General features: G+C 40.3%; 3 protein-coding genes across 3 annotated transcripts; 1 reads left to right on the top strand and 2 right to left on the bottom strand.

Moving 5' to 3' along the window:
• The first annotated feature begins 6 nt into the window (after positions 1–6).
• On the top strand, positions 7–1,662 carry LOC108079650 (sterol carrier protein 2). Its single transcript, XM_017174044.2, has 4 exons — positions 7–161; positions 224–547; positions 610–800; positions 931–1,662. The coding sequence occupies exons 1-4, from the start codon at positions 117–119 to the stop codon at positions 1,592–1,594; spliced, it is 1,224 nt and encodes a 407-aa protein (XP_017029533.1). The 5' UTR covers positions 7–116; the 3' UTR covers positions 1,595–1,662.
• Positions 1,663–1,679: 17 nt separating this feature from the next.
• Positions 1,680–3,677, bottom strand: Ugt36E1 (UDP-glycosyltransferase family 36 member E1). The gene is made up of 4 exons (XM_017174042.3): positions 3,587–3,677; positions 3,146–3,404; positions 2,694–3,070; positions 1,680–2,633 (listed from the first exon to the last, which is right to left on the bottom strand). Exons 2-4 carry the CDS (start codon positions 3,395–3,397, stop codon positions 1,709–1,711), a joined length of 1,554 nt encoding a protein of 517 aa, XP_017029531.1. The 5' UTR covers positions 3,398–3,404; positions 3,587–3,677; the 3' UTR covers positions 1,680–1,708.
• A 1,054-nt stretch (positions 3,678–4,731) lies between these two features.
• Positions 4,732–9,296, bottom strand: Ugt36D1 (UDP-glycosyltransferase family 36 member D1). The gene is made up of 5 exons (XM_070287679.1): positions 9,217–9,296; positions 8,184–8,470; positions 6,386–6,759; positions 5,676–6,314; positions 4,732–5,179 (listed from the first exon to the last, which is right to left on the bottom strand). The coding sequence occupies exons 2-5, from the start codon at positions 8,460–8,462 to the stop codon at positions 4,906–4,908; spliced, it is 1,566 nt and encodes a 521-aa protein (XP_070143780.1). The 5' UTR covers positions 8,463–8,470; positions 9,217–9,296; the 3' UTR covers positions 4,732–4,905.
• Positions 9,297–10,274: the final 978 nt, after the last annotated feature.

Below are 10,274 nucleotides of genomic sequence, written 5' to 3'. Positions count from 1 at the left end.
TATCTTATCAGAATTATACGGCTACATAGTACATATATAATCTCGCCACCGGCTCGACTTCGCCTCATTCGATATAGAAAGTTCCGTCCGATTGGAGATCCCGCAGAACCAGCAACATGACCAAGACCAGAGTTTACGTTATCGGCGTTGGCATGACCAAGGTTCGTCTGCCGAAGATTGACCTTTGTGCCGCGAAGTCTATCTATCCGTTCTCCCCTTCCAGTTCGAGAAGCCCGGCCGCCGAGCGGATGTGTGCTACCCGGACTTTGCCAAGGAGGCCATCACCAAGGCACTGCAGGATGCGGGCATCAAGTACGAGGAGGTGCAGCAGGCGGTGGCCGGCTACGTCTATGGAGACTCCACCTGCGGCCAGCGGGCGGTCTACGAGGTGGGCATGACCGGCATTCCGGTGTACAATGTGAACAACAACTGCTCCACGGGATCGAGTGCCCTGTACTTGGCCAAGCAGATCATCGAGAGCGGCAACTCGGACTGTGTCCTGGCTCTGGGCTTCGAGAAGATGGAGCGGGGATCGCTGTCCTCCAAGGTGAGTACTTATAGATCCTCATCAGTGCCTGGATAACCTAGATAACTCCCCTCTCCTTGCAGTACTTTGACCGAGCTAACCCCATGGAGCGTCACATCACGGAGATGGGCGAGCTCACGGAGATTGGAGCCGGACCCATGGCTGCCCAGATCTTCGGCAACGCCGGCAAGGAGCACATGCAGAAGTACGGCACCAAGCCCGAGCACTTTGGCAAGATCGCCTGGAAGAACCACAAGCACTCGGTCAATAATCCGTAAGTTTCAGTCGAAAGTTCACCTCGCAAGCGAGCTTATCTTATCGCTTGAATAAGCAGACTAGGTTACTCCACTCCCATATGCAGCTGATCCAGCTCTTTATCTGTCTTCGTTTCTCTCTCCTGGCAGCTACTCGCAGTTCCGCGATGAGTACACTCTGGAGCAGATCATGAAGTCCCCGCAGGTGGTGGAGGGTGTGCTGACCAAGCTGCAGTGCTGTCCCACTTCCGATGGCTCGGGAGCAGCCATCCTGGCCTCCGAGGCCTTTGTGCGCCGCCATGGATTGGAGAAGCAGGCCGTGGAGATCGTGGGCATGGAGATGGCCAGCGATCCGGCTTCCACCTTCGCTGACAAGAGCCTCATGAAGATTGCTGGCACCGATATGACCCGCCTGGCCAGCCAGCGGTTGTTCGCTAAGAGCGGCTACAAGCCCCAGGACGTGCAGGTGGTGGAGCTCCACGACTGCTTCTCGGCCAACGAGCTGGTGACCTACGAGGCCCTGGGGCTGTGCGGCGAGGGCAAGGCCGGCGAGTTCATCGACGCTGGAGACAACACCTACGGCGGCAAGTTCGTGGTGAACCCAAGTGGCGGCCTCATCTCCAAGGGTCATCCTCTGGGAGCCACTGGACTGGCCCAGTGTGCCGAGCTCTGCTGGCAGCTGCGAGGTCTGGCCGAGAAGCGTCAGGTGCCGGGAGCTCAGCTGGCGCTGCAGCACAACCTGGGCTTGGGTGGAGCTGTGGTGGTGGCCCTGTATCGCTTGGGCTTCCCTGGTGCCTCCAAGGCCAAGTTGTAAGGGGTGGGTTTTAATTTTCTGTAAATATTTTGTAATACAAGTAAAGTTCTTTTTTATGTATTTAATAATGATAATTTTTTAATTATTTATTATTATAAAAGTGGTTTGGGATTATCAAATCCGCTTGTGCTTTATCTTGGTTGCTCCTCCATTGTGACTACTCCTACAAAGACGCCTCAAACCCATTATTGCCAACACTGGAAGCAGCAGGAGGAGAGCCACCACTAGGTACACATCCAAGGAGTGATAGACAAAGCGCGAGAGATGCACAGCACTGGGCTGAATCAGAGGAGCACCTCGAGTCTCCGCCACATGCTCCACCCACCAGATGGCCGTCTCCAAGGGCGTCTGTATGCGACTATTGTAAGTCGAGGCCACCTCCTTGGCTCTCACTTTGAAAGTGGGATCCAAAGCCTTGGTAACAGCTTCATAAAGAGATTCCTCATCCAGCTTCTTGAAACCTAACTGCACGGCCATTCCTCGCTGCACCAAAGCTGCTATATTCAAGGATTGATCACCATAGACGGGCACTCCAACAATGGGCACACCGCTGGCCACTGCCTCTGTGGTGCCCATAAGACCGCCATGGGATATGAAAACCCTGACATTGGGGTGAGCCAGGATATCCCGCTGTGGCAGCCACTTTCTGATGTGCACATTCCCTGGCTTATTCGGCATCGTGTCGTTCTCCCACTTCAGGATCACCTGCTGCTCCAGTCGCCCCAAAGCACGGATAATGCCAATTCTTCTTGATTCAGAGAGGGAGCTCAGCCTTAGCTGAGACCCAAAGCTGAAGAGGATCACGCCTTTAGGGGCATTGTCCAGCAGCTGTTGGAGATCCTTAGGCAGAGGCTTGGGTGGGGTTATGTGCACACCGCCCACTTCAATTACATTAGGAGGCAGTGGCTTGGGTCCACTGAGAGAATAGTGTTGGTTAATCAACATTAGGGAGGTGTTGCGCACCAATTCCTCGGTGGAGGGCAGGCCAGAACCGAATCTCTGACGGATTAAGGCATTGCCAGCAGGAACATTGAGGGTTCTAGGGGAGGATCAATGAATTATTTGTTAACTTCAAGTTGATTTTTCAGCAGCAACTCACTTGTAAAGCAAATTCATGGAGTGTACAGTAAACCAGTTGGCCAATCTCCCAGGCAGGCTCATCTCCTGGGACTTTCCCTGGAACAGAGCCGATATATAAGAGGGTATCAGTGGGACACCAAATCTCTCATAGTGCCAGGGAGCCAAGGCACAACTGGCCATGGCTATAACCGGTGTTTGGAGCACATGGGACACGCTCATCAGGCAATCCGTATTGAAATGCTCCATCAAGATCACATCATAGTAGCCAGGAGGATGCTTGAGGATCTCCTCCAGAGCCTGACTGTTTAGCGTGGTATTGCAGGCCTCCTTGCCCATTTTGTACAGGATGAAGAACTCCACGTAGTGGGCAAGGAAGCTTAAAGGGTGTTCAAAGTCCTAAGAGAGAAGAGGTTTTTAGAAATAAATCAAAAATAAATTATAAATAAATATAAATAAATATAGAGCAGTTACCTCCAGGTGAATGGCATCTGTTAGAGAGGCTGGCGGCAACTGGTAATCCTTGTAGCCCTTGGGCGGCTCCTCATCCCTAAAGGGACTGATGACATCCACATGGTGACCCGCCTCGGCCAGGCCGCGCACTATGGGTTGGAAGAACTTGAAGTGACTCATGGCTGGGTGCGGGAACATGCCCAGGATGTTCAGGGAATGGCTGGAAACCACCAGCAGGGTGAGGAGTAGGAAGAGAGCTAGGAAGAACTTCATCTTAAGGCTGAAAAATAGTACAGAGAAGAGGAGGTAGGTCAAGTTCAAAGTTGCATCAGTTTGACAAGCCTTTATAAAGTATTTATTATATTTATATAACCCCTTTTAATCTCTGCACTTCTATAATTAACTACTACTTTTTTCCAATCTTTTTATTTAGAAAATAGAAAACACAAAACAAATATTCACCGGCGCTTTGTGCGAGAGAGATCCCAAACGGTCGGTAGAAGATCATCAACTGAGCACCGGTCAGAGCTCGTTTTCGCTGTCAGCAAATAAACATAAAATATACTCGGGAATAGAGATGTATAAATGTTTGTTTGTATATATTTACAAACAGAACTATCACGAATTACGTTGACAGCTGAGCGAAGAGAGGAGAACAAAACTCTCTTCGCTGTAACCTAGCTTCTCTTTTAATTACTTTCCATAGATCAGGGCTCATGGAAATATTCATGAAATCCAGAGAATCTCAGGTAACAGAGACACCTTTCTGGTGAAAGTGCCATAAGTGAAATTTTTCATTGTTTAATTAATTATAGAGAAGCTAAAAACATGTAATAAAAGGTGAATATGTATATGATATAGCGTAATAAAATCAAAATACCCTTCACGAAAACCGGAAATATTTAAACTCTTTAAATGTATATTTTCCATATTTTTTAAGGTAATTTTTTAAGCCAATCGAACTTTAAAAACTGCATAACTTAGCCAAAAAAAGCATAAATTTCAATTCGGAATGGTTTTCTAAGCTAGTTTTTCATAGGTTAACAAATTTGCATACTAAATTTAATTTTTCAAAAAATCAAATTTTTGCTCAAAATTTGGAAAAAATCATGATGTAACCCCTTTCATTTTTTTGCAAAAATGGCTCAAAATTAAATTTCTTCCGGACATGGCCAGAAAGAAGCGCCTGTTAATGCTGATCAAGAATATATATAGTTTATAGGGTCGGAAATGACTGCTTCACTAAATAAAATAAAAATAACCTTTTAGAAAACCGAAAATTACGACTTAAAAATTTTTTTATTTTCACAAAAACTTTTATTATCTTTTAAATATATTTTATATTATTGTCCATATATTAAAGTTTAATTAATTAATTAAATGTTTGGCTTTACAGTTTAGCCTAAAAATGGGCTAAAGAATTTATAAAAATATATTTTAATTTAAAGAAAAGTTTAATTTTAAAATGTCTGAAATTATGCAACAAATTTTTAGTCAAACATTCTAAAAAAAAAGGAAAACAAAGCAACACCAAATGCTATTTTTAGAAACATAAATTTCTATTTCTCCCACAAACAATTTTAGAAAAATTAAAACTATAATTTACATACAGGATTTAACATAATATACATATTTAATTTTGGCGGCACTAAAATCTACAAGTCCCTGTTCGGAGGTGGAGGTCCTTTACACCTAAAAGTCTCTTACATACACAACATATATAAAATATCACATACACCACAGACACTACGAACTGAGATTAGGAACAGGCTTCATCCTCCTCAATCCCTCTTTGTCTTTCCGGTGGCTGCTGAGCCGCAGCAGCGTCGGATGAGCCACACCCAACTGGCAATGATGGTGCCCAGAGTAACAGCCAGGATTGCATAGCAATCTAAAGAGTAGTACACAAATCGGGACAAGTGGACGGCACTGGGTTTCAGTAGGGGTGCTCCGCCAGTGTGAGCCACATGCTCCACCCACCACAAGGCCGTTTGCAAAGCCTGCTGAGGTCGGTGATTGTACGAATGGGAAACCAATTTGGCGGCATCGTAGTACCTAGGGGAATATTAAGGGAAATATATTTATTAATTTCAGGAAATTTTGGTAAGTTTTCAAGTGTTTTCTTAAGAGATTTTAATCCTTAAAATAGGAAAAAAAAAATGGTTTTTATGTATATTTTACTTATTAACAAAATTTAATTAGGTTTAAAATAAATAAGGGTTTGATTTTAAGTATTTTCTTATAAGATTTATAATTGTGGATCCCTTGAAAGGTTTATTATAGCTAAAGCTTGACTTTTGTGATAAATTTCTAATCTTTTTTAAGCTATTTTCAGGCTTACAATAATTTATATAAAGTGATATCACCTTTGTTTACCTTTAGAAATAATTGAGATTAGTATTTAAAGCTCAAAAAAACAAAACACGCAAGCGTGAAATATTGATCTAATTAATTTAAAACAAAAACCTGATCCTACTTAATTGAATTTATAATTTATAAAGTTGTTTTGGAAACGAAATAAGTTAATTTAATGCTAAGTTCCAGTACTCACTTCTTATCCAAGGCTTTCTTGAGGGCCCTCATCACTGTATTCTCGCCAATATCCTCAAAGTTCAAGATGGTTCCCATTCCCCTTTGAACCAAGGCGGCGGTGTTGACAAACTGATCTCCATACATGGGTGTGGCCACCACAGGAACACCACAGTAAGCCGCCTCCGAAGTGCCCATGAGACCACCGTGCGACATGAACACCTTGACATTCGGATGACAGAGGATATCCCGCTGGGGCAGCCACTTCATGATGTGCATATTGGGCGGCTGATTGGGCAGCGTCTCGTTCTCCCACTTCCAGATGACCTGCTGCTTTAGACGGGCCACAGCTCGGACTATGCCATCCCGCTTAGAGGCTGACAGGGAGTTGGCTCTGATCATGGAGCCCCAACTGATGAGAATCACACCCTCCTCGGCATTGTCCAGGAGACGCTGCAGGTCAGCAGGCAAAGGCTTTGATTTCTGGATGTGAATGCCTCCAAGTTCGATGACATTCGGGGGCATGGGCTTGGGTCCACTCAGGGAATAGTGTTGGTTTACAAAGAACACGGAGGTATTCTTGACCATCTCGCCCACGGAGGGCAGGTCGTGGCCGAATTTGTACTGAACCAAGGCATCCGCTGCGGGGACGGAGATTAATCTGCGGGATTATTATATATAAAATATTATTAATTAAGGTTTTGGATATTTTAAATTAATTTTAGAACTCACTTGTACATCCAATTAAGAGCATGTGTACTAAACCAATTGGCCAACCGCCCCCCAAAGTCCATGTCCTGTGACTGAGCCATAAACAGCGCCGGCACATGTGAAGGTATCAAAGGAGCACCCATCCTTTCGTAGTGCCAGGGCATCATCACACAGCTACTCAAGCCTATCACGGGTGCCTGCAGTTGATGGGCCACGCCCATCATGCAATCCGTATTGAACTGCTCCATGATGATGACATCAAAGTAGCCAGGACGACGCTTAAGGATTTGCTGCAGTGCCTCTGAGCGCAGCGTGGAGTTGCAGGCCTGTTTGCCCCACTCGTGCAACAGAAAGAACTCCATGAAGTGGCCGTAGAAGGTGCGTTTTTCGAAGAACTAAATAATAAAATATTTTAAAATAATAATAAGTAAGAAAAAATAATAATAAAAATATATTAAGTAAACAGTTTAAGCTAAGAAAATAATATAAATACATTTATAGAAAAGGAAAGAGTATTTCATAGATTAATAATGAATATAACTTTAGGAACTCAAAGAAAAAATTATCAGGGTTGGGAGATACTTGCTGGAAATAAGCAGTATTTTAAAACACTTTTATAAATTACTATACAATATTTAAATTCATTATTATAAGCTTAAATTATTTTATTTTAAGAACCCATTTCTAGCAGTTAAATTTCTATTCATGGTTTGTTTTTATACCCTTTGAAAGGGTATTCTAATTTCAGTCAGAAGCTTGCAATAAAGGGAAAGAGTCATTTCCGACCCTTTAAACCATATATATTCTTGATCAGCATTAACAGACGCATCTTTCTGGCCATCTCCGGAAGAAATTTAATTTTGAGCCATTTTTGCAAAAAAATGAAAGGGGTTACATCATGATTTTTTTCAAAATTTGATCAAAAATTTGATTTTCTAAAATTTTAAATTTTGGATGCAGATTTATTAACATTATAAAAACAAACCCGGAACAGCTTTCCGAATTGAAATTAATGCATTTTTGACTTAGTTATGATATTTTTAAGTTTTAGATTTAACAAAAATTACCATATAAAATGTAATTTTATTTATTATTGTATTTATATATTATAATTATTTATTATATATTTTGTATTAATTAAATTATTAAAATAATCAGCTTAATAAAACTAGATGGAATAATGTTATGAATTACACTTGGTTAAGTTTTTTGATTTTTAAACTTTAATTTGTTCAAAAAATGATCAAAAAATATGGGAAATATCCATTAAAAAATGTTGATATTTTTTGGGTCTTCTTAAAGGTTATTTTGATTTTATTTACTGAAGCAGTCATTTCCGACCCCATAAACCATATATATTCTTGATCAGCATTCACAGGCGAATCTTTCTGGCCATCTCCGGAAGAAATTTAATTTTGAGCCATTTTTGCAAAAAAATGAATCATGATTTTTTTCAAAATTTGCCCAAAAATTTGATTTCTTAAAAAAATTAAATTAAGAATGCAGATTTGTAAACCTAGAAAAAACTAGCATAGAAACACTTTCCGAATTGAATTTAAAGCTTTTTTGGCTAAGTTATGATATATCAAAAATTACAGTTAGTAAGGGTATACAAGCTTCAGCTTCCCGAAGTATAATCTCATCCCTAACTACCCTTTGTTTTTATTACTTCCCATAATTTACAATGATTAATGTGTAGCTTCTTCCGTTAATAGTTTTTACTTAACTTTCGTGAGTTATTATAAAGGCTTAATAATAGTTCAAAATTTCCAACAAAAACCCGCATGTAAATTCCCCATTTTCCCCAGAAAACACTTACCTTCAAATCCACACTATTCGTTAGCTTATCCGTGCCGGTCAGGGGGTAATCCTTATAGCGAATGGCCGGATGTTTGTCCGGGAAATGGGAAACCACACTGACTTCATGACCTGCCTCCGCCAGACCCCGCATGATGGGATGGAAGAAGTGAAAGTGGCTCACTCCAGGATGAGGAAAGAGACCCAAGATCTTTAGAGGAGCACCGGCCTCCACCTCCAGCAGATCGGAGCCGGCTAGGGTGAGGATTAACAGAAAGACAGGAACCAGCGGTGACCACATTTTGAGATCTAAAGAAGAAACAAAGATATTAAGATATTATTTTTAATTATTTAAGAAATTTAATGAAGGAGAAAAATATATATAAAATATTTTATAGTCGAGGAAAAAAGAAAAATTGTATACATTTTATATTCTTGGAAGGAAATTTATATATAATTATTTTTAAACAATTTTTCACGCTTTTAAATATATAAATTTTAAATTCTTCAAAGGAAATATTTATTTAATATTTTGTAAACAATTGTTAAACACTTTACATTCACAGATTATTTCTATATAAATTTTTATTAATTTATTTTGATATTTTTCCTGCTCAGGGTCTTATAGTTTTCCCCAAAACACTTAATTCTTAATACACTTTTTCCTACTAGCAGGTGTTAAAACACTTGTTGCCTTTTCAGTTTTTCCTTTCTTGGGTTTTTAGCATTATTTTCATCCGACCTTGAGTGGGTGGCGGGCGGGTGGCTCTGCGCATGTCGCGAATGCAAGAAATGCAAGGAAAATTATGTAAAGAATGCAGGCGAAAACACAAGCACAACAAAAAGCCAAGGAAAATTGCATCACAATAGGTTAATAAATTCTGTAGTTCGGCTGACTGAGGCCGCCTTTCCCCTAAACTGTAATTGATTGACTTGCTGAACTTCATGGATACACACACGCACACACGAAAGATACAAAATGCATCCGCATCGAATCCACACTTTCTGGATTTAAAAATCCTGTTTTCCCTCGGCTCTCACTCGCTTTTACTTACTTGTTCGACTGTCGACGAGCGACTGATTTGAAAATTCAGAGAAATGCAGGCGAGTCGAAAAGCTTTTCGGTCAATGTACGACGGAACAAGAGCGACTACGGCAGCGGCAACGGCGACAGACAATAAAAACGGACCAAAATTGCTCAGTCAGCGATCGGAAATAAATATTGATCTTCGGTAGAGATGGTAAATTGGTTTATATATTTTTAGAGAATTTTGAAATGTGTATATTTATTTCTATAAATATTTATATGTATTATTTTTAATTCTATTTGTATTATATATTTTAGATATTCAAGATATATGATAAATAAATAATAAAAAATTAAATAAATAATAGAAAATAATAAATAATAAAATAAATAAAAAAAGATATATCGAATAATAATATCGAAAAATATCGAAAAATATAGATCATTTATTATTATTCCCTTTTTTAATCCCTTTTTTTTTATTTTTTCAGCTATTTTTCGGCATTTTCTAAACCCAAAATCTGATCTCTAATCTCCCCCCAAAGCTTTTTCGGCTCTCCAACGATTCCACTCTCTCTCTCTCTCACAAGGAATGAGAGTCTCCCCCCTTAGAGAAAGATTGGGGGAAATGATCAGTGATCAAGTGAGAGTAGAACGCCTTGCCCTTGCGCACGAGACTGTCGAATATCGACTACCGGCTGTGAAAAGCCAATTTAGAGACTACAATAACAACAAAAATATAAAAATAAAACCGAGAAAAACAGACAAAGAGTCTCCCAAGTATTTATCACTCGGCACTCACATGTTGCCCCCCCACAAGGGGCGGCTTGCCGACTGTTTACATTTCATTTTGTACGTTTGATACGTACTGGTTTTTGGGTTTGTGTTTTGAAACGAATACGGAGGGTACAAGTACATGTTGGGAATCGATAATAATATATGCGTAAATTACTTCCACTATTGAACTTAGACTTTATCACGCAGCTGGAATATTAAGAATGTTTAGAATGGAATATTCCATTGATTTGTGATAAGAAATATTTGTTTTAGAAATATTTAAAATTGATTTGAATTATCTTTGTGAAT

This window comes from Drosophila kikkawai, chromosome 2L (genome assembly GCF_030179895.1).
Source record: "Drosophila kikkawai strain 14028-0561.14 chromosome 2L, DkikHiC1v2, whole genome shotgun sequence".
In the NCBI taxonomy this organism is placed as follows: Eukaryota; Metazoa; Arthropoda; class Insecta; order Diptera; family Drosophilidae; genus Drosophila; species Drosophila kikkawai.
This window is presented reverse-complemented; position numbering and strand designations above follow the sequence as displayed.

What these genes read in the sequence shown, in the direction of transcription:
- LOC108079650 (XM_017174044.2), top strand. Translation starts at nt 117, where the DNA reads ATGACCAAGACCAGAGTTTACGTTATCGGCGTTGGCATGACCAAG. An exon ending in TCGGCGTTGGCATGACCAAG is followed by an intron (nt 162 to 223) that starts GTTCGTCTGCCG and finishes CTCCCCTTCCAG; the next exon opens with TTCGAGAAGCCCGGCCGCCG. An exon ending in AAGCACTCGGTCAATAATCC is followed by an intron (nt 801 to 930) that starts GTAAGTTTCAGT and finishes CTCTCCTGGCAG; the next exon opens with CTACTCGCAGTTCCGCGATG.
- Ugt36E1 (XM_017174042.3), bottom strand. Translation starts at nt 3,397, where the DNA reads ATGAAGTTCTTCCTAGCTCTCTTCCTACTCCTCACCCTGCTGGTGGTT. An exon ending in CAGATGCCATTCACCTGGAG is followed by an intron (nt 3,071 to 3,145) that starts GTAACTGCTCTA and finishes CTTCTCTCTTAG; the next exon opens with GACTTTGAACACCCTTTAAG. An exon ending in TCCATGAATTTGCTTTACAA is followed by an intron (nt 2,634 to 2,693) that starts GTGAGTTGCTGC and finishes ATCCTCCCCTAG; the next exon opens with AACCCTCAATGTTCCTGCTG.
- Ugt36D1 (XM_070287679.1), bottom strand. Translation starts at nt 8,462, where the DNA reads ATGTGGTCACCGCTGGTTCCTGTCTTTCTGTTAATCCTCACCCTAGCC. An exon ending in GCTCTTAATTGGATGTACAA is followed by an intron (nt 6,315 to 6,385) that starts GTGAGTTCTAAA and finishes ATAATCCCGCAG; the next exon opens with ATTAATCTCCGTCCCCGCAG. An exon ending in AAGAAAGCCTTGGATAAGAA is followed by an intron (nt 5,180 to 5,675) that starts GTGAGTACTGGA and finishes ATATTCCCCTAG; the next exon opens with GTACTACGATGCCGCCAAAT.